General features: G+C 37.7%; 1 protein-coding gene across 1 annotated transcript in view; it reads right to left on the reverse strand.

The window, feature by feature from the left end:
- Positions 1 to 10541: 10541 nt before the first annotated feature.
- The window catches only part of SMCHD1 (structural maintenance of chromosomes flexible hinge domain containing 1), a 128727-nt gene continuing 115448 nt past the window's right edge, over positions 10542 to 23820 (reverse strand). Inside the window, exons 46-48 of the mRNA XM_081252522.1 lie at positions 18767 to 18925; positions 18372 to 18474; positions 10542 to 11598 (exon numbers count right to left, since the gene is read on the reverse strand). Of these exons, the coding sequence (XP_081108648.1) occupies positions 11574 to 11598; positions 18372 to 18474; positions 18767 to 18925 (287 nt within the window). The 3' untranslated portion in view covers positions 10542 to 11573. The remainder of the gene's footprint in view (positions 11599 to 18371; positions 18475 to 18766; positions 18926 to 23820) is intronic.

Here is a 23820-nt window from a genome sequence, read left to right on the forward strand (position 1 = left end):
CCCTAATGAATGAGGTAATGAGGGGCCAAATAAGGTTTCATATGTATGTCACCTCAGAATTACAGTTTATCTTCACTGTGCTTTTAAAAAGCTGGAATTAAGAACCTAGCGCTGCCAAGTCACAGCTTAGAGAGATCTGTCAACTCTAGAGATAACAAATAAAAGGAAAATCCATTTCAAGCTTTGAACTGCTGCTCCTAAATGATTCCCAGGGAAACACAAATAAATTGTCTTCAGAGGGCAGATTCATTATGAAAAACCTCATTAAGTTGGGGTTTTAAACATTTCTTTAAGATACTTCCAACCTTTAAAGGAAGCAAGTCTGGAAATGGAAATGGAAATGGAAATGGAAATGGAAATGCTTAGAGGATGAAACCCTCCAATTTACACCACCCCCCCCCCCCGCCCCTGAAATAAGTCATGCTTTATCATAGATGAACCTTCAAAGCCAAGGTGCAGAGATAAAGGCCAGACTGGAGAAACACACAAATCCACCAAATCCATTTAGTCTACATTAAAACTAGCCTTCAATATCAGGAGTGTTCGATCCAGAAACAAATCTAATTTGCCTGAGGAGGAAGAGCAGGTCTTTTCCCTTTTTTACTTTTTTTCTACTTATTTTGATTGGAGGCCCGTAAGCAAGTATAATCTTTGCATAAACTGTTCTCTGTGTGGAATTTTCTCCACGCCTGGAGAACTTCACCTATGAGACCCTGTCAGTCATTCGTTCTCTGAAGCTTTCCAGGTGCCTCCGAGCCCTCTCACATGTTGCAACATATAACTGATAAAGAATTGATAGAGGAATTGATTTAACAAATGAACAAATCAACAAGAAAAAGAATCCAGGGTCTTCCCTGGTGGTGCAATGGTTGAGAATCCGCCTGCAACTGCAGGGGACACAGGTTCGAGCCCTGGTCTGGGAAGATCCCACGTGCCGTGGAGCAACTAAGCCCGTGCGCCACAACTACTGAACCTGTGCTCTAGAGTCCGCGAGCCACAACTAGTGAAGCCCGTGCGCCTAAGAGCTCGAGATTCGCAACAAGAGAAGCCACTGCAATGAGAAGCCCATGCACCACAAGGAAGAGTAGCCCCCGCTCACGGCAACTAGAGAAAGTCCACGGGCAGCAATGAAGACCCAAAAACAAAGACCCAATGCAGCCAAAAATAAATAAATAAATAAATAAATTTAAAAAAATAATAAATAAGTTCCCTCTGAGGAAGTGACATTTAAAAAAAAAGAAAAAGAAAAAGAATCCAATAGAAAAATGGGCAATCTGCCCTTCACAGAAGAGGAAACTCAAACGGCCAATGAAAAATATGTTCAGCCTCATTAATAATCATGGATGTGCAGAGTAATATCTAATTAATTAATTAATATCGAATGCAAATAGATACCACTATGTACTACCAGATTAAAATTTAAAAGGCTGACAATACCAAGTGTTAGCGTGAATGTGGAGAGAAACTCTCCCTCACTGCTAATGGGAGTGTAAACTGGTACAACTGCTTTGGAAAACAGTTCTGGTGCTTCCCTTGTAGCGCAGTGGTTAAGAATCCTCCTGCCAATGCAGGGGACATGGGTTCGAGCCCTGGTCTGGGAAGATGCCACATGCTGCGGAGCAACTAAGCCCGTGCACCACAACTACTGAGCCTGCTCTCTACAGCCTGTGAGCCACAACTACTGAAGCCCACATGCCACAGCTACTGAAGCCTGCGCGCCCAGAGGCCGTGCTCCACAACAAGAAAAGCCATCGCAATGAGAAGCCTGAGCACACAATGAAGAGTAGCCCCCACTTGCTGCAACTAGAGAAAGTCCATGTGCAGCAACAAAGACCCAATGCAGCCAAAAATCAATCAACCAATTAAAAAAAAACAGTTATGCACTACTTTTTACATTTGAACAGTCACATACCCTAAAACCCATCAACTGCACCCCTAGATGCATAACCTAGAGATGGATGAAATAATTGGGGCTGCCAAGGGGAGAGCCTCAACGCTATTCTTTTCATCTCAACAAGCCCAGAGTAAGCAGCAAACCCTATGCCATAGTGATGGTTCTATCTCTGTGCACAATTACTATTGTTCTTTTCAATGAATTAAAACAGTTTCACAGTGCTGTGATTAGAAATAATGGAATATGTTTAGCACAGTTTCTAGGAATTTGTCTATTTCATCTAGGTTATCCAACTTTTTCACATACAATTGTTCATAGCAGTCTCTTATAACCCCTTTTATTTCTCTAGAATCATTAGTAAAGTCCTTTCATTTCTGATATTAGTAATTTGTGTCTTTCTTTTTTCTGTAGTCCATCTAGCTAAAGATTGTCAATTTTGAACCAATTTTTGATATCATTAATTTTTACTTTTTTTTTTTTTTTTTTGCGGTACGCGGGCCTCTCACTGCTGCGGCCTCTCCCATTGCGGAGCACAGGCTCCGGACGCGCAGGCCCAGCGGCCACGGCCCACGGGCCCAGCCGCCCCGCGGCACGCGGGATCCTCCCGGACCGGGGCACGAACCCGCGCCCCCCGCACCGGCAAGCGGACTCCCAACCACTGCGCCACCAGGGAAGCCCTATTTTCACTTTTTTATACTCTATTTTACTTATCTCTACTCTGGTCTTTATCATTTCCTTCCTTCTACTAGCTTTGGGTTTCATTTGTTCTTTTTCTAGATCTTCAAGTTGTAAAGCAAGAGCATTGATTTCAATCTTCTTGTTTTTTAATATGAGCATTTATAGCTATGAATTTTCCCCCTCAGCAGTGCTTTCATTGTGTTCCATGTTTTGGTATGTTTTCATTTTCATTAGTCTCTAAGTATTTTCTGATTTCCCTTGTGAGTTTTTCCTTGATTCATTGGTTGTTTAAAAATGTGTTGTTCAGGCTTCCCTGGTGGCGCAGTGATTAAGAGTCCGCCTGCCGATGCAGGGGACACGGGTTCGTGTCCCGGTCTGGGAAGATCCCACATGCCGCGGAGCGGCTGGGCCCATGAGCCGTGGCCGCTGAGTCTGTGTGTCTGGAGCCTGTGCTCCGCAACGGGAGAGGCCACAACAGTGCGAGGCCCGCGTACCGCAAAAAAAAAAAAAAAAAAAAAATGTGTTGTTCAATTTACACAAATTTATGAATTTTTAGTCTTCTATTTCATTTATTTTTAAAATTGAATTATAATTCACATACTATACAACTGACCCATTTAAAGTTTACAATGCAGTGGGTTTAGTACATTTACAAACGTGCAACCATTACCACAGTCATTTTTGGAAACTTTTTTTTTTTTTTTTTTTTTTTGCGGTATGCGGGCCTTTCACTGTTGTGGCCTCTCCCATTGCGGAGCACAGGCTCAGGGGCCATGGCTCACGGGCCTAGTCGCTCCGCGGCATGTGGGATCTTCCCGGACTGGAGCACGAACCCGTGTCCCCTGCATCAGCAGGCGGACTCTCAACCACTGCACCACCAGGGAAGCCCTGGAACCTTTTTATCATCTCATGTAGAAACCCTATATTCCTTAGCTATCACCTCTGGTAGTAGTTTCCTAGGGTTGCCATTATAAAGTACCAAAAACCAGGTGGCTTGAAACAACATAAATTGTCCCAGTTTTGGAGGCTACAAGTCTGAAATAAAGGTTTTGGTAGTGCCGTGCTGTAAGAATCTTCTGTTTTAGTCTCCTTAGGCTGCTATAAGAGAATACCACAGACTGGGGGCTCATAAATGAATTTATTTCTCACAGTTCTGTAAGCTGGGAAGTCCAAGATCAAGGTGCAGGCAGATTTGGCATCTGGTGAGAACCTGCTTCTTGGTTCACAGAAGGCCATCTTTTTGTTATGTCCTCACATGGTAGAAGGGGTAAGGGATCGCTCTGATGTCCCTTTTATAAAGACACTAATCCCATTCATGTGGGCTCAACCCTCATGACCTAATCACCGTCCAAAAGTCCCACCTCCAAACACCCTCACGTTTGTGAATAGGTTTCAACATGTGAATTTGAGAAAGACACAAACATTCAGTCTGTAACACCTTCGTCATCTCTTCTAGCTTCTAGTTCTTTGGTTTGTAGATGCATCCTTCTCATCACATGGCCATCTTTTGCCCACGTGTCTCCACACGATCTTCTCTGTTAGTGTCTGTGTCCAAAGTTTCCCTTTTCATAAGAACATGTTACACTGGGTTAGAGCCCACCTTAATGATCTCATTTTCACTTGGTTACCTCTGTAAAGACCCTATTTCCAAACAAGACCAAATTCTGAGGTACTAGGGTTTGAACTTCAGGATCTTTGGGGGACATACAATTCAATCCATAAGGTTAACTCTGTATCCTTTGGCTATCAGAACCCTACTCCTAGACACCCCCCACCCCACCACTAAGCAACCACTAATCTTTGTTTCTATAGATTTTCCTAAATTTTCATAGGAGTGGAGTCATACAGTGTGTGGTCTTTTGTGACTGGCTTCTTTCATTTAACGTTTTTGTAGTTCATCCACGTTGTAACACGTATAGGTACTTTCTTCATTTTTATGGCCAAATAGTATTTCACTGTGTGGATGTTAAAAATTTTAATTCCTTGATGGACACCTTTTAGTTATTATGAGTAATGCTGTTATAACATTCACGTACAAGTTTCTCTGTGGGCAAATGATTTCATTGCTCTTGGGCATATACCAGGAATGGAATTACTGGGTCATGTGGTAATACTATGATTAATCATTTGAGAAACCACCTGATTCCGATTTTTCTCCAAAGTGACTGGATCGTTTTACATTCCCACCAGCAATGCATGAGGCTTCTAATTTCTACACCTTCTTGACAAAATTTGCTGTTATCTGACTTTTTGATTATAGCCATCCTAGTGGATGTGAAGTGGTGTCTCATAGTGGTTTTGATTTTTGTTTCCCTGATGAATAATGAGGTTGCACATCTTTTCATGTGCTTGTTAGGCATTTGTGTATCTTCTTTGGAGGAATGTCTATTCATATCCTTTGCCATTTTTAAATTGGGTCATTTATATTTTTATTATTCAGTTATAAGGGTTCTTTATATATTCTAGGTATGCCCCTTATCAGTTAATATGATTTGTAAATATTTTCTCCCATTCTGCTGTGTTGTCATTTCATGTTGATAGTATGCTTTGAAGCAAAATTGTCTAATCTTGATGAAATCCAATTTATCTCATTTCCTTTTGTTGCTCTTGATTTTGGTGTCATATGTAAGAATTCTTTGCCAAATCCAAGGTCATGGAGATTTACCTCTATGTTTTCTTCTAGGAGTTTAAAATTTTTGCTCTTCTATTTAGGTCTTTGATACTTTTTGAGGTAATTTTTGTACATGGTGTGACGTGGGATCCAACTTAATTTTTGCTTGTGACTGTCCAGTTCCAGCACCATTTGTCAAAAAGACGATTGTTTTCTCTTTGGTTGATTCTTGACACCCTTGCTGAAAATCAGTTGACCATAGAAGCACAGGTTTATTTCTGAACTCTCTTTGGATAACTGTTGCTTTCTAGAAAATTGTGAAACTGAAAAATACATCTGCCTACTTCATTGTTGCACATTTTCTCTTAGCCTCTGCTCATTTTTCTTCATTCTTTTTTTCTCTGTTCAACCTGCATAATCTCTATCAATCTATCTTCAAGTTCACTAATTCTTTCTTCTGCCAGTTTAAATCTACTGTTGAGTCACTCGAGTGAATTGCTTATTTCAGTTATTATACTTTTCAACTTCAGAATTTCCATATAGTTAACATTTTTCTTTTTATTGATATACTTGATAAGACATTGTCATTGCACATTTAATTCCTTAATCAAGTTTTCCTTTAGTTCTGTGAACATATTGATAATGGCTAATTCAAAATATTTTTCTGTTATATCTGACAACTAGTAGCTCTCATAGGCAGTTTCTGCTGCCTTCATTATTTCCAGTGTAGGAGTCATACTTCCCAATTTCTTTGCATCTCCTAATTTTTTTGTTGGAAATGGCACATTTTAGATAACATATTGTAGCAACTTTGGGTACTGGTTCACCATCCTCTGGGGCTTATTTCCTTACTTAGTGACTGGTTGGATTATTTTAGCGAAATCTGTGCCCCACCCCATCCCCCAGTGTTAAGTTGGATGCTCCTCTTCAGCGAGGCACAGCTCTAGGTGTGCCCCACACTCACTCTGGGAGAACAGTGGTGGTGTTAGGGCTCTCCTCTTTCCTCGACCCTACAACCAGCTGTCAAACTCCATTAATAGCTGGTTGACTGCTCTATTATTTATATCAATGCCCAGAGCAAAAATTCCTGCACAAACTAATTTAATCAAAGTATGGCTTTTTTGATGGGGATGGAAGTTTCTGAGGTGTTTGATATTTGTTCTAACCCAAGGTGGGCTTCTTCCAGGTGTCTTATTGCTCCGTTCTCTCCTAAAAACTAGCCAGCCTATAGACTATATCTTCATTAGTTCCATGGACCTCTTCCCAATTCCCTATACAACCTGCACTATTTTTGAGAATGCTCTTAGGTTTAGATTTCTCTCTGTTGTGAACGAAGCCAGTTCCTTTGCGAAGTGATTAGGAGCTATTTGTTTGACATGTTTATCTCCCCTCCTCCCTCCCAAACAAAATCTGAGCCAGGGCTCTGGCTGGGAATGATGGCAAACTTCTGAGTAACACCTGTGCCCTAGGAGCTAAACGTGGTAGAGGCGGCAGTAGCCCAAGATCCTCTTGGCTTGCTTCTCCTGGGGTGGAACCACCACCTCATGAGCTAGAGGAAGAGCTATCAAGGCTCCACTATTCTCAGCATGCCAGGTCCAAGGCAGAGCCTCCATCCCACAAGTGGGGCCAGGGAGGAAGGAGACAGCCCACACTTCTTGACCACACTGACCTGGGACTTAGCTTTCAGCAAAACGCAGTTGTGGGCATGGTAAGAAACCACTGAAGTCTTGCTCCTCCTGGAAAGAAAGCCCTCTGGCTGGGAGATGGAGGGTCAAGGGAGCACAGGGTTCTTGGCTGCAGCAGTCTGAACTGGGGTCTCTGCCTTGCTGAGCTGAGAGGTCGGAGGGGGACAGTGAGGTTTGCTTTAAAATGCCACAGATCCTAAACTTTCTTACAGAATTTTCAGAGATTTCCTTGAATAGATATTTCTTCATTTACTGTTTGTCCTTAGGACCATTCCAAGAGGTTTTAAATGGCTGCTTTTAATACTTCTCACCAGCTACTGGGGAGCAGGGTCAGCAGAGCTCCTCAGGCTGTCTTAGCAAAAGTTGATCTCCCTCCACAATTTTTTTTAAACAAACATCATCATGGAATTTATTTTCTTTTTTGACCACACTGTGCAGCATGCAGGATCTTAGTTCCCTGCAGGGATTGAACCCCCGTGCCCCCTGCAGTGGAAGCACCAAGTCCTAACCACTGACTGCCAGGGAATTCCACTTTTTAAAAATTTAATTTTTGGCTGCATTGGGTCTTCGTTGCTGCATGCAGGCTTTCTCTAGTTGTGGTGAGTGGGGGCTACTCTTCACTGCGGTGCGCGGGCTTCTCATTGCGGTGGCTTCTCTTGTTGCAGTGAACGGACTCCAGGCTCGAGGGCTCAGTACTTGTGACTTGCAGGGTCTAGAGCGCAGGCTCAGTAGCTGTGGTGCACGGGCTCAGTTGCTCCGCAGCATGTGGGATCTTCCTGGACCAGGGCTCGAACCTGTGTCCCCTGCATTGGCGGGCGGATTCTCAACCACCGGGCGACCAGGGAACCCCTTCCCCCCCGCCCCCCACTTAATTCTTAAAGCATAGGTTTGATTAGGACTGCTGGAAAACTTGTAGTTACTTGTACTGATTCAGTATTTCCTTAAAAGCCCAAAGCTTTAGAGGTCTGCTCCCAAATTAGATCTAACTTTATTTCCCATTGCACTCGAGTCAGACTGAGCTCCTTCCAAAGACATGCTCTTTTGTCTCATTGTCTTCGCTTATAGTGTCCTTTCAGCTCCTCCCTCCTTGCCCAAACTGCAGCATATATAAATCCTACATACCCATCAAGGCCCAGTTTCAGTGTCACATGCTCCGTCATCTCTCTGCAATTCACTTACCTCTAGTCAGATTTAGTGATCATATTGTCTGTCCATGTAATTGCCTAACAAAGGGAAGAAAGTGATATCCATTGGAAACTCACCAAATGCCAGACCCTATACTAATCATTCAACTAACTGTTTCATTTGATTATTAATCAATCTTACAAAATAGGTACAATTATCATTTTAAAGATGAGAAAAACTGAGATACAGACAGGTTAAATAATTTGTCCTAGTCATAAAGCAGGTAAGTGTTAAAGCCTAGATTAGCATAGGCAGAGCTTACACAATGCTTCTTTAGCTCGGGGATCAAACACGTATGAAAAGAATATATATAAATGTTTTACTCGGCATATAGAAGCTATTATCTCCTTTCACAGGTCAGATACACTGGTTTGCAAAAAGCACATATATGTATTTGCTAAATTAATGAATTTATGAATGTTCCAAAAAAAACCATTCTGTATTTCAAACAACTAAGGCCAACTACTTTATAATTTTACATTTTGAAACATCCCAGTAATCATACTTATAAATGTCTTATGAAACTGGCACTCCATTCTAACCAATAGGATAATCTATATTCTATTATAAAAACATCAGGCAATCAGCACATGAACATTTAACACAAATGTAGCCAAAGCTCAATATATTATTACTTTTAAACACATATGACTGGTTTTTTAAAAATGATTTTTGACTTTTCATTAACATTTGATACAGGGATCACGGTTGAACTGTCAGCAGTCCTTTTTTTCCTTTTTTTTTTTGGCTGCACCCCACAGCTTGCAGAATCTCAGTTCCCCGACCAGGGATTAAACCCAGGCCACAGCTGTGAAAGCCCAGAATCCTAACCACTAGGCCACCAGGGAAGTCCCAGCAATTCTTCATACAAGAGATTCACTCTGCAAAACTAATGAAGAAGAGAAGTATGCAATATGCTTAACAAATCAAGACATAATTCTAGTCTATGAAAACATGGAAGTAAATTTTTTCACTAAATTTGGTAGTGATTTATCAATATATCATAGCACTAGTGAAATCAGAAGAAATACAAAGTAAAAGATTTCTCTTTTAAATATCATCCTATAATTTCTAGCCCAACATAACAAATGGTCTTGTATAAAGCATAAAAGTGAATTCCAATTATGTTTAATTATACCTAATAAAAAATTCAATTCTTCACCAGTGGACTATCAAATAAATAGGTCAAGGTACATAATTTTTTATTTCCACTAAAATGAAAACATAGAAAAATGAAATGCTATGTTCCATTTCCACCAAGAATTTAACAAGAGGTTAAGAATAACTGAGGAGAAACACAAGTAGAAAAGATGTAAGCAAATTCTATTAGTAAGATTTAAATATGGTACTACATAAAGATATAAATATTTTCTAGTCCATGTTATTTGTTTTATTGGAGTGTGGTCTAAAGAATCAGAACACTAGGAATTTATATTATCAGACATTATTTTACTTTGAAATTAGCTTCCTAACATTAAAAAAATATAACTAATGTCTCTTTATTGCTTGTCACTTGGGATAGTGATTCTTTTTTTTTTGCAGTACGCGGGCCTCTCACTGTTGTGGCCCCTCCCGTTGCGGAGCACAGGCTCCAGACGCGCAGGCTCAGCGGCCACGGCTCACGGGCCCAGCCGCTCCGCGGCATGTGGGATCCTCCCGGACCGGGGCACGAACCTGCGTCCCCTGCATCGGCAGGCGGACTCTCAACCACTGTGCCACCAGGGAAGCCCGGGATAGTGATTCTTTAACACTAATTTGATCTCTCTCCAAAATACTTAAATAGTATTTTCAGATACTCAAGTTATTGATGAATTCATAAATGAAATAACTGCTTGCATAAGGTGAGATGTGGAGAAACTTTACCTTATATTTAAGATAATTAATATTTTAAGGCCAAGTGTTCTACCATGAATTTTAATGCTGCTAACGTATCCCTAAATATATACCTGCTAAAAAGAAGCAACCTCTTTTTGAAGTCAAAAGAGGTATTATGTGTTCAAAAAAAAATGAGAAATATGAAATTAACATGTATAAAAGTAAATTTATAAATATAATTACATAACCATGAAGAGATGATACCATGAAAATGTTTAGCAGATATAACTGAAAAGACATTATGACAGTAGAAAAATGATAGAAATTAAAAGGTTTTTACTAAAAAGTATTATGTGGAAGTTACATACTAAAAATATTAATCCTACTCATTTCATAATGACTGTAAGAAACCAAGTCATAACCTCAAGAAGTTAAAAAACTCAGAAGGTGAAACTTACCTTTCTGTCACTAATATTTAACAGTTATTAAGTAGTAGTTTTACTTACAAGAAATCCAATCTTTCTTTTAGTTAATTCTTATTACTGCCATTTTGTTTCTTTCTTCAACAAAACAGTTAAATGACTTCCAATTATAAAGAGAGGTTAAATATCATAATATTTTACCAAGGTAACTTTTATGGAGCTTTAAATTTTAAAAAAGGAAAACGCACCTATTCAACAGGGAAGAAACAATCTTCTTTATTAACCTCACTGTATAGTCAGAAAGGATTAAAAAACACACAAATTTCCTGGGCCACAAAACTGTACCAAAAGTATTTCCTTATAAAATAACTTCAGAATCCAATAGTCCTGGACTGACACAAAGACATATATTGACGTACATTAGCATGAATTAATACACAATTCAAATGTTTTTGCAGCAACTTTCTAGTAGACCCTTATTCCCTTAACGAGGGAGTGTACAACTTCTCTAACCCCTTAAAAATAGTAATAAAAAATTACAAAATAACGTAAACATAGAATTAAGGCTGAGACTATATAATCTAGTATTAATAAAGTCAAACAATACTTATAAAATTGCTGCTGCTGCATATTATATATATATACACATATATATACAGGGTAAGTCTTTAGAAATTTAAAATGCTACTGCTGTCACAAGTCCACCCATCACTTTAATGTTTTTCCATATATCTTAACATTTGAATTCCCAGATACCTGTGCTTGTCTACATTTATTCTGAATTCTTAAAAGTTTCCTTGCATATTTACAATTAAATACCTAACCTCTAGAACTTTCCTTAAACACAACAGACATAACAGTTATGTTAAATAAATTCACACAAAAGTAATAAAAAGGTTTGCTTTCAAGAAATAGTTGTAGCATATTTATGATAAACATACTGAAAAATAGTACATACACTTTTCTTCAGGATTAATAAATGCTATGTGTCAGTTTTGCAGTCACTACCATAGTTGCATATCTCTGACACACCTGCAAGATAATGACAACCAAAGGGCATGATGACTGGAAGAATTCCAGTAAACCCATATTGTTCGGTGAGATTCACAAAACTGAATGGTTGTTTCCAGCGCCATCTGGCTAGACATGGAAATACACGTCTAGATACTTGTTATCATCCCCAGAAGTGTTCGTCTGTAAGTCACCCTCTTGGTCTTCTGAAACAGAGCTGCAGAAGGCAGGGCATTCTTAGTGAGACCATAGGCCCCCTCTTCTGTCACCTCTCACACATCTGTTTTGGTCATAATCCTGATCAAAATGGAAAAAACACAGTAAATTTTATGTACCAAAGTTTTCCTTTCCTGTAACTCCCTCATCAGACCTGGATTGTTAAGTATCCAGTGGAACTATGTTCTACTAATTATAATAATTCTTGGTATAAACAGACAATTAAATCCTTGTATATAACCACTTCTTTCACATGTATGCAACAAACAAATAAAAGCTTAACATAAAAACAGTAGTTAACATATACAGAGGAAGGGGTAAGTAATTTGTAGCACAGTTCTCTGGAATGGTGTATCCCAGACCCAAATTCTGCAGATTTTTGCCTATTTTCCCCTTTCCTAAAATGAAATGACCATTTAAAAAATTAACAAGAGTTACAACGCTCATTAGAGAAAAGTCACAAAGACAAGCAAAAGGAAAAACACTTAAAAATACCCACAATTCCATTCACGTAGAGATGAACAGAACGAACATTTTAGTATATATTTATGCAGATATTTCCTTATTCAGATATACTTTATTTTTTATTTTTTTTTGCGGTACGCAGCCCTCTCACTGTTGTGGCCTCTCCCGTTGCGGAGCACAGGCTCCGGAGGCTCAGCGGCCATGGCTCACGGGCCCAGCCGCTCCGCGGCATGTGGGATCTTCCCGGACTAGGGCACGAACCAGTGTCCCCTGCATCGGCAGGCGGACTCTCAACCACTGCACCACCAGGGAAGCCCTATACTTTATTTATTTATTTATTTATTTTTTTTTTTTTTGCAGTACGCGGGCCTCTCACTGTTGTGGCCTCTCCCGTTGCGGAGCACAGGCTCCAGACGTGCAGGCCCAGCCACTCCGAGGCATGTGGTATCCTCCCGGACCGGGGCACGAACCCGTGTCCCCTGCATCGGCAGGCGGACTCTCAACCACTGCGCCACCAGGGAAGCCCTATTTTTTAATAATAGTTCCCTGAACTGCCATCTCCAAATAGAAGACACACAATTTTGATAAAGAGCTATTTTGTAATCTTTATTAGTAGAAAATCAATTAGAAAACTGAAGCCTCTACTGAAGAAAATGAGTCTATTGCATAGTATATATTGCTAAGTATATTTTGTTGACTCTAAAATCCACATTTTTTCCACATTTAACATCTCTGAAATCTACCTTATAATGTCATGAGTTAATTTGCAGTGTTCTAACGTTTCATGAAAAATGGTGTTTCTAATAATTACTGACATCCTACAGTTGATGAAATATGGTATATAATCCCTATAAAAGCTAACAATAAATATATAAATAGGTAATAGCCACATATTAATATAAATAATAACATATAAACACACACACATTATGTTACTATTTCCTACTACTGAATTTGTTTCCAATTGTATGGATGAAATATATCACTATTTCAGTACTGTTAAAGATACTTTAATTTCAAGTGCTCTAACATTTTTGATATGGTGTGATTTATGGAGAACAGGCAGAGACTGGGGCAGAGGCTGGGGATGAGGAAATTACTAATTAAACGGTGACTTAAATTTTAAACTGAAATTTAAAGTGATTTTAAATTTCCCAAAGGTAAGCAGGATGCAAAAGGGAAGCCATAGGCTAGAATACACCAAATTTGCAACTTAAATCTCACCTGCCACCACAAAGCTAGACGTTTGTTTTCTGTGTGCCCAAAGCTGTACTGACAATATGGTCTCTCTCTATGAAAACATTTACACTCCTTCTTTTCTTGATATTCTACAGTTTTGCTATGAATTATCTTGGTATATCTTTTGTCAGTCATTGTGCTGGGCGTTCAATGGACCCTTTCATCCCTGGGAATTCTCTTCCACATGATTTTTCTTCTCCATTTTCTTCTTTCTAGGATTCCTGATAGTCTCAGTTGGTTCTCTACATCTCCTCTCCTTTCTCTTCACATATTTTCCTTATTTTTCTGGGAAGTTTCCTTTACTTTAGTCCTTTGAATTTTTTTCCCCCTCCTCGCCTGGCTTCCCCCACCCATAGTCCTTTGAATTTTTAAATTTCAGCAACAGTATCTGTAATGTGTAATCTTGTCCTGGCTGTTTTTTTCTCCTAATACCCTCTTAGTTTCATGAATATAAATCCTTCTGCAATCTAATCAGGAATTATGTACAGTTTTTTTAAAAGAGTTCGGTTGAATCATCTTCCAGGGTTGGTTTTGCTATTTATCTTGGATTTCCCCTCACATGTTGTTGACTCCCCTCATATGTGTGATGTCTCTTGGTTGTACGATTACATTTAAGAAAGAGGACTGTGCTGCTGGCCTAGATTTCTTCTGCTGTTATAAAAATAGAACTGTTTTCCCATTAAGGCTCCTTTCTGAGTGGGAATTTTATGGGATAGTGGGAGCAGGGGCGTGGACAAACAGGCTTTGCTTTAAGGGTGTGGCTGGAGAGCCAACTAGTAGGTTGCTAGTCCCTAGATGCTGGCAATAGACAAGCCTCTAGGGTGCCACCAAGTACACCAGAAGCCAATATACCAACATTTAACTAACTAATTACCATCATTATCTAACTTCCTGGTGGGAGCTTTAATACCTGGAACAAGGGAACAAAGCTCTCAAAGTTTGGGGTTGAAAATTTGGCATGTTCTAGGCTAGGTTTCCTCTCCTTTTCCATTCTGCTCCCATCCTTCCTGTTTTGGGCTGGACTTCCCTGACTGAGTCCAGGGTTCCACCAGGCACTGTGTCTGTCCCACTGTCTCTCGACTATTCCCAGTACCTTCTCCTTTACTATATTCCAGCCTTGTTTCTATCCTGTAATTCCTAGAAAACCTCAATCAAATGTGAAGGCAGAAGGAAGACCGTTTCAGACATGCAAGGGCACCAGTTTCTTTCTACACACTTTTCATAAGGAAGTTATGAGAGAAAGGAAGACAAGGAATCCAAGAAACAATGGATTCAACCCGAGAGAGCAGCCAAGGAGGACCCAGAAGGCCTACATGGTTACTAGTTACTAAAGCAGGTGGAAGAATACAAGATCAAGTTACATACTGAAGGAAAAAAGAAAATTAGAAACTCCATAGAAGTTAACAACATCCAAGAAACAGTCTAAATAAGAACCGGATTAAAATTTAACATGATTTTAAGAACTGATACAATACAGAAGATTTATTTGACTTTCATGCTTGGAACACTGACTGGCGGCCTAAGTAAGAGTCATGACGTTAGAACCTTACAGAGAGGGAAATGTAATCCTAGTACACACTTTGCCTACACTAAATATTTACATAGCCATAATAATACATGTTGTTTATCACCTTCTACCTTTGAAAAAAGCATGGAGGACTGGGTTGATGGTTACAGGAGAGAATATAACTAAATAATCACGAGAAAGGGTAAGTTCTAAAATAATTCAGAACAATTTAGTCCAAAAGTCATGAGGTGGGCCAGGCAAGACAGACCTCCACACCAAGGTGTTGGGTGGGCTGTGCTGTCTGAAAGCTGATAAAACAAGACCAACATAATGTATACAAAAAATGGAGGCAACAACAGAATAACCAGAACAGTTAAAACAAAGGTTGCCTCTGGGAAATGGGACAGGGTAAGGATACACAGGAGCAAGATTTCATCATCATAAGCTCTTTCAATACCTGTGCTGTCCAATCTGGTAGCCACTAGCCTCGTGTGGCTCCAGAGCACTTGCAATGTAGCTAGTCCTAATAGAGATTTGCTGTCTTCTGAATTTTGAAGACTTTGTATGAAAAAAAGAGTTTTAAATATCTCATTAATAATTTACTATTTGCAGTATGTTGCAATGATAGTATTTTGTACACTGTGTTCAATAAAATATACTATTAAAATTAATCTCGCTGTTTCTTTTAAAATGGCTCCTAGAAAATTTTAAATTACATGTGTGGTTCACGTTTTACAGTACAACACTAAATCTATACACCAATTCATTTATATACATGTATTACTTTAATGAAAATGATACTATTACTAACAACTTAAATATAAACTGAAACTAAAAAAGAAACTAGCCCATACCATCTCTGAATTGCTACAAAATCTTAACTAATAAGATCCAAATTAATGACATCATTTGTAGTTCTGTAGAACTGTAAGGTCCTAGGCTAATTCAGTGCTGAGGCTGCAGGGTAGCCTCAAGAATATGTACTTTAAAACTGCCTGACAGGAATTTCCTCACTTGGTCTTTTAAAAAACTGGAAAAATGTTTCCCATCTTCCATAAAACACTTCTTTAAAAATTATGGCAAACCTACAGAAAAGCAGAAGAAATAATATAATAACATTTTGCCCACTCTTAGTTTGGTATGCTGTCACTTTTTGTTTCATCCTGTAGTGTTTTAGAGTATATCCCAGACATCATGTTATTCAACTGGTAAATACCTCAGTACACATTTCTAACTGTATATTTATCTTATAAACTCTATGATGCTATTATACACAAAATTCACAATTCCTTAATATATCTAATATCCAGATGATTTAAAAATTTCTCCAAATTTTTCCAAAACTGCATTTTAAAGATTCAAATCCATATCCAAACAAGGTCTACAATTTGCATTTGATTGCTATAACTTTCAGTTACTTTTATTCTATAACAAACAGTTCACCCTTCTCCCTATGCTTCTTTTATGTCATTAATTTATTAACAAAACCAGTCATTTGTCCTGTACAATGTTATATTCTTGACATTCTAGATTTGGCTAATTGCTTCCTGATGGCATCATTTAACTTGTTCCTAAATTTCCCTTATTTCCTGTACACTTGGAGTTAAATTGAAGGCCCTTCTCAAATTCGTGAGAGATTTAAGCTTTAATACCTTAAGGTATCTATTGTATGCAATGAATTAACCTCCTTCCTGTGCATCTAGAATGTTAGATGAACTATCCTGGGGAAAAGTCACCCAGTCTTCTGCAGTGCTTATTTCCTGCACAGAACCCCAGCTGAGAAAGGCTGACTGGAAGCTTCATTAGATTCAGGTTATTTCTCTACTGAATCACATAATAGCAAATATCCTGCTTTTTAATCAGTGGGTTCAGGAATGTCCATCTGATCTTTCCATTATTATCATTACTATTATTTTTTTTCAGGCAAGGCTTTATTGGGGTCCCTCCTACAGCAGCGGGGCCATTATTATTAAGTTTCCTCCTCAACTTTTTACCTAATCATTTGGGTATCCATTGATTATTATTTCCTAAATCTATTATTTTATTAGGAGTGGCCAAAATGTGATGTTTTAATTCTATCATGCTTCTCATACTTTATTCTTATATAAAGAACTTTATAAAGAAGACCTTCTATAAAAAACTTTCTCCAATTATTTGGTTACCCTGAAAGTTCACGTAAGAAAGAATGAGCATGTCTTTTCTATATGAATTTATCAATGAGTTGGTGTCATGATCTCACAATTTTTTTGCAAGATATTATTTTGGGGAGGGGAATACTATGGCTTCAGTTTACCTCTCCAACCACGTCTTGGGACTTTCTCCCTCTTACCCACTATATTTTAGACTCACAAGCATCTTTTCAGTTCCTCAAATATGCCAGGCTTGTTATTTTCTCAGAGCTTTCATACCTATTCTCCCTCTGACTGAAACCAGTCCCTACATGGATGGATTCTCATCCTTCAGTTCTCTGTTAAAATGCATCCATCCCGGCAACCAACATCGTTTTCCCATTATTCTACATCACTTCATCCTTTGTTCTTTTTTTTTTTTAAATTTATTTTTGGCTGTGTTGGGGTCTTTGTTGCTGTGCGCGGGCTTTCTCTAATTGCGATCAGCAGGGGCTACTCTTCGTTGCGGTGTGCGGGCTTCTCATTGAGGCTGCTTCTCTTGTCGCGGAGCACAGGCTCTAGGCATGTGGGCTTCAGTAGTTGTGGCACGCAGGCTCAGTAGCTGTGGCGCACGGGCCTAGTTGATCCGCTGCATGTGGGATCTTCCCGGACTAGGGCTTGAACCCTTGTCCCCTGCACTGGCAGGTGGATTCTTAACCACTGCACCACCAGGGAAGTCCTATCCTTTGTTCTTTTGTAAAACTTAACATTATTCTATATTTTTATATATAGAAAAAGGATTACTTTTTTGAATTCTTCTTCTGCACAGGATTGCAGACCTCCCATGGGGGCAAGAACCATGTCACTTTTATTTACCTAGCAACATACAGCACAAAATAATCAAATGGTTACTGAATAAATGTAGAATATGTAGATGGACAGGGCATAGAATACCAATTCTAAATACCACGGTCTCAAAGGAACTCCTCAAAGGTCAATACGAGAAACTTATTCAGGCAGAGTCTATATTTGAACCTTTTGAAATAATGTATAATAAATCCCAGTACTATGGTATCTTTCTGTGGGATGGCCTTACTAGCATCTATTCTGAAACAGACAATTTTCTTCACTGAGTTAGGATGCAGATGGCTTTGGTGGCTTCTTGGTGAGCTATATAAATGGTATCTGATTTTCCAAACCACATATCATAAGCAACTTTTATATGAGTAATGTACAAATGATTCTGCATATTCTATATTCTATACTTAAGTTGCTGATCCTATGAAGCAGAATGCAGTGTATTAGAAAGTTTCCAAATTATTTGCAAAAATCATTTAGAAAACTGGAGCATCCTAAGGAGAAAATAATGATTACATCTTATCTTCATTATCCATCATCACTCAGTTCAGTTAAAAAGAAACAAAATTAATTCTGGTTCAAGGTGGGTAAAATACCCTCATGCTATATTTAAAGTATAAAGAGCCAAAACCTTGACAAACTAAGCAATCGTAACTTTCGGGTCATAGTAGACTCACCTATTTTGTCTTGTAACTTCTCTTCTCATTCTCTTAGGAGGAACTGGACATTCTGTCATTGGATGACGCAGTGAGTCATTACACTTACGTGTGGGAGTCATACCTGTAAAGACAGAAAATGTAGAAAATTATCCTTTAGAAGATTGGAATTATTATAAGCAATAAAAGTGAATGTCTTAATTTATAGAAGAGTAATTAATAAATAATACTGAGAATGATTCTTACTACTCTTGCTGACCTAACAGCTTACAAACATTTGTCAGTTAACTTGGAGGTCAAGAGTGTCTGTAATTTAAGTTCTGGATCATTCGCATGCTTTTTTCTTGTAGCTGAACTCTCTCTAATCATGAACACTACCTTCATGCAGAGAAAGATGTTAAAAGAAAGTACAATACCTAGTTTTTGCTCTATCAGTTTGAGATTCTTCTCTTGTTCATCAAGTTCCTGTTTTTTCTTCTTCATATCTGGAGTGTGAAGGTATTCCAACTGCCCGTTAAGGTCCTTGTTCACACTGCCCAACCTGCACACAGCAGTGCGGTACTGCTGAAGAAGATCTGCAAAGAAACCAAAGACATTCGATTAAAAGTACTGATATCATATCAAAGCAGTGTTTTAGAAAAGAAGAATCAGTAACACGGAGTGTTGTTATAGTAACATGTGGGAACTACTTTTAACGTTCGGTGTAAACAAATAAAATAAAAAAGCACAGTTTAGACCCCAGCACAAGACTGGTGCTTGCTAAATATTAATTTTCTTCAGCTGCTTGACTTTAATACATTTCTGTGTCAGGAAAGTTTTCTATATAAAAGCACTCTGAATTAAATCACTCTCTCAGTCAGTGTTTACATCCTGTTTGATACTCAGTTTTCAATCTAACGCCACAGAAATTTGTGAGAAGGGGAAGAATGCACTAAATATAGCATTATTAGAAAATCCCTGCTTCCCAGTACTGATGAACATAGTGGCAGGGCAGGAATAAAGATGCAGACGTAGAGAACGTACTTGAGGGCACGGGGGGGAGGGGAAGCTGGGATGAAGTGAGAGAGTAGCTGACATATATACACTACCAAATGTAAAATGGATGGCTAGTAGGAAGCTGCCACATAGCACAAGGAGATAAACTTGATGCTTTGTGACTATCTAGAGGGATGGGATAGGGAGAGTGGGAGGGAGGCTCAAGAGGGAGAGGATATGGGGATATATGTATACATATAGCTGATTCACTTTGTTGTACAGCAGAAACTAACATTGTAACAACACTGTAAAGCATTTATATTCCAATAAAGATGTGAAAGAAAAAAAAAGAAAATCACTGCTTCCAACAGACATGATCATTACCTTAAACACGGCTTTCAAAAACACTCTTGGATACTTAATTTTCAGAAAGCTTAACTTGCATTACTTTGTTAAAAAACTTATTACATTGGTCAAGTTTGAGACTATTTATTGCCTGTTTGTATGATTTATTAGACACCAAAAATAGAATACATTGACTATACTTTAGTCCAGGGGTCAGCAAAGTATGTAGTCTATGGGCCAAGAATGGGTTTATACAGTTTTAAATGATTACATTCTAAATGGTTATATAAATATGTTTATAACACCCTCAATTTTGCCTCCTGGCTCACAGAACCTAAAATATTTACTATCTGACCCTTTGAGACTCTAGTCACACAAAGATTATCAATATTCATGGGAATGGGCATACAAACACCCAAATGTTTAATAAACATATACAGTGGGTTTACATATAAAACTGTGGAAGAAATTATTTGAGTCAGGGTACACGAGATATGAGATATTCTATACTTTAAGGGTCAATAACAGTATTTTTAAAGAACTATGAAGCATTCTGGGAATGAGTGAACAAACACACACCTGTGAACATTTATGAGAATATTCATATATTTAAATATGAATTCCATATGTGTAACTGAGTGATGACAAGGTCCTTATGTTTCTTAACTCTTTATGATTTATTGGGAACTCAAAGGTAACTAAAAATGTCTGGTTTTCTGGTTTGATAGTATTTCTAATTTCATGTTAAAGTTATGTTTTCTATATGCATAAAATTATATTTATTTTGTATGTGAATGAATTACAAAATTATGTGCAGATCCATATGTCAGGGATGCTGCCTAATTCAGAAGATGATACACAAAAATTTCAAGTCGCTAACGGTTGAAATCCTACTTCTTAACATAAGTTAGTTATGAGGTTCTTTTACCTTTTAAATACTCAAGAAAAAGTATGTTCAAAAGCTTTAACAGAATATTAAGTCAACTTGTTATTTATAAACTGAGATGGATTATTAAATACTTCCTATTACATAGAGCACTAATATTAAGTTCATATTTTATGCATAAGGTGGACAGAAGCAACTTAATTTAATATGCCTTAGCAATTCCCAATTTTTTGTATATGAAATGTAGTTTCTATTTACCATAGTGTCTATAAAAGTCTTTTCTAAGTCATTTAATAAAATTTTACCAAAGAGAAAAACTAAAAATTCATATTTAATTCTGTTTATAAATGATTTCAGAACTCTAACATTATATGTTGTCTGAAAATTTGAATTATCTAGGAAAAAAATTAATGATGCTTTACTGTGAAAACAGCAAAATACTTTAAAATAAAAAATTAGGGACTTCCCTGGTGGTCCAGTGGGTAAGAATCCGCGTTCCCAATACAGGGGGCCGGGGTGCAATCCCTGGTCAGGGAACTAGATCCCAGATGCATGCCACAACTACGAGTTCACATGCCGCAACAAAGACCCTGTGTGCCGCAACTAAAACACGGCACAACCTAAATAAATACATAAATATTAAAAAAAAAAAAGTTAGTGTAGCTTAAAATTAAAATAAAATTAAATTAAAAATTAGTTCATGTAAAGGGACAAAAGCTCAAATTACAGTGTGTTTATTTCTCTATGCTATGTATTAAGAAAGATATATAGATTATTTCAACGTATCCAGGGGTAGACTCTTTGGGAACAAATCAGAGCAGAAGTTCTTGTAAATTTTGTCACTTAATTTTTAGGTGACACATTGTTCACTGAGGCAGATCTGGAAAAATATATAGAAAAGGTTAACAGAGAAGTAAATTATCTCAATTATGTAATTCAGGAAAAAACACATTTTTCTTTCTGCTCTTTTGTGTCACTGTGTAAATGAACACATACACTGTCCTGAACTTGGCAAAGTTATCCTTTTTTTTTTTTTAAAACATCTTTATTGGAGTATAATTGCCTTACATATCTAACATTATGAGGTTGAAATTCCTCATCTGTAAAATGAGAACAGCAGTAAATGAAATAATTCAAGTGACAATCTTAACAATGTATGTGGGACATAATAAGCCCTCAAATAGTAACTATTATTATTCTCTTGAAAACTGCTTATTCATGTTATCCACCCATTTTTCTATTAGTCTTTGTCTTCTTTCTTGATTTTTAAAGGTTGCTTTTAATAATAAGACTATAACACCTTTGTCTACCATATATGCAATTTTCCCCAGTTTGTCATTTGCCCTTCCATTTTCTTCAAGGTGCTTTAAAATTTTTATGTAAACTTTAAAAAAATTAACTATAAAATGTTTTCTCACATGTGCCAGTACTTGTCTGTCAAAAAGCCCTTCTCTCCAAGGTGGGTGTTTCTATTTTAGATAGGCTGATCAGGGAAGTCCCTGAAGGTGTGACATTAAAGTATAGAACTGGAAGGAAAAGAATCAAGCCATGAACATATCTGGGGCAAAACCATTGTAGATAAGGGAACATTAAAATAAAAGTGTTCCTTTCAAGATTAAACTTTCTTATTTCTTTTCAACTGTGCTAAGAACTTCCTGAACACAGCTGAAGAATGATTGTACTATAAGTTTTCTTTGCCTGTGCAATTTGGGAAATAGGTTTGTTATTAGTTTCATAAGATGCCCTGAGTGATCTCCATATTTATCTATACTCTGCAACAAATTTTATTTGAAATTCACTTATGAAAAACCTATACGATGGAGTTAACTTTTTGAACACTTCTTCAGGCAATGGTCTGTATAAGTTTTCTTCCTTATTTAAATCAATTTTGTTCATTTGCAATTTTCTAGAATTTAGTCCACTTTATTTGGACATGCTAAATGTATTTATAATTTTATGAAAACCTAAGAAATCTCTATATCTGAATGCATCCTTTGAGCCATTACTCCTATTGTATTTATTTTTGCCCAAAGACTGTCTTTACAAATTATATATTCAATACAAGGGTTTTCTATTTTGCAATCCATTTGGTTGTACTTGTTTCTTTTTCTTCTTTTTTTTTTTTTTTGGGTAGGAGTTTTTTATTAATTTATTTTTATTTATTTTTATTTTTTATTTTTTTTGCTGTGTTGGGTCTTCGTTTCTGTGCGAGGGCTTTCTCTAGTTGTGGCAAGTGGGGGCCCCTCTTCATCGCGGTGCGCGGGCCTCTCACTATCGCAGCCTCTCTTGTTGCGGAGCACAGGCTCCAGACGCGCAGGCTCAGTAGTTGTGGCTCACGGGCCTAGTTGCTCCGCGGCATGTGGGATCCTCCCACACCAGGGCTCGAACCCGTGTCCCCTGCATTAGCAGGCAGATTCTCAACCACTGCGCCACCAGGGAAGCCCTGTGCTTGTTTCTTGAGATGTATTTTTTCCCATTTGAGTTGAATGGTTAATTTGTTTTTCTCATTTAATAAGAAAAGTGTTAAGCCTGTAGGTTTACATCTGATCTCAGCTGTCTTCATGCCTCTTATGTATAATGTGTAATATTCTCATTCTTTTTAATATTTAAACTTTTTTTTGACAAAATAGTTGTTTCTAAATATCCACTATTTGAGCTTACTTTGGGAGGAAAGAAATAAGTTTTTTAGTTCTGTTACTATCCTAAGTAAATTTTGCTTTTTGTAATTTGTAGTCTCATTGTAGTTGAGTAGCAATTTGATCAACTGAATTTATGGCCATTTTTTGTGACATATTACCTTCTTACCTAAGAAGGTACTGGTATTACAACTTATTAGGTAGAAAATTCCTTGTTTTTTTACTAACGACCTGTCATGGATTAATGGTTTCTCATAACAATATTTCTGCCTGTATAATCAACAGTTTTAAGAAATTTGATTATATAATTTATTGCATCAAGTTAATTAACTTTTGGACCTCTAGTATGGAATATATCTGTTATCAAAATGAATCTATCTTTGTCCTTTTAGTGTCATTGCCTTGAAGTTAACTTTGACACTAATACTGTTACTTGTGATTTCGTCTATTCAATGTTTACATTTCATCTTTGTTAATTCTTTAATTTTACACTGTATTGGTGTAGAAGGGTTTCTTATAAAAGATATAAAGCAGTGTCATGGAGAGATTAGCCTTCAGGTACAGCTGGCTCTGGGTTTGAGTTCTGTTCTATGGCTTACGGACCATGTGGCTTCTCATGTCATTTAAA

Source organism: Mesoplodon bidens (assembly GCF_964165515.1).
Source record: "Mesoplodon bidens genome assembly, chromosome: 13".
In the NCBI taxonomy this organism is placed as follows: domain Eukaryota; kingdom Metazoa; phylum Chordata; class Mammalia; order Artiodactyla; family Ziphiidae; genus Mesoplodon; species Mesoplodon bidens.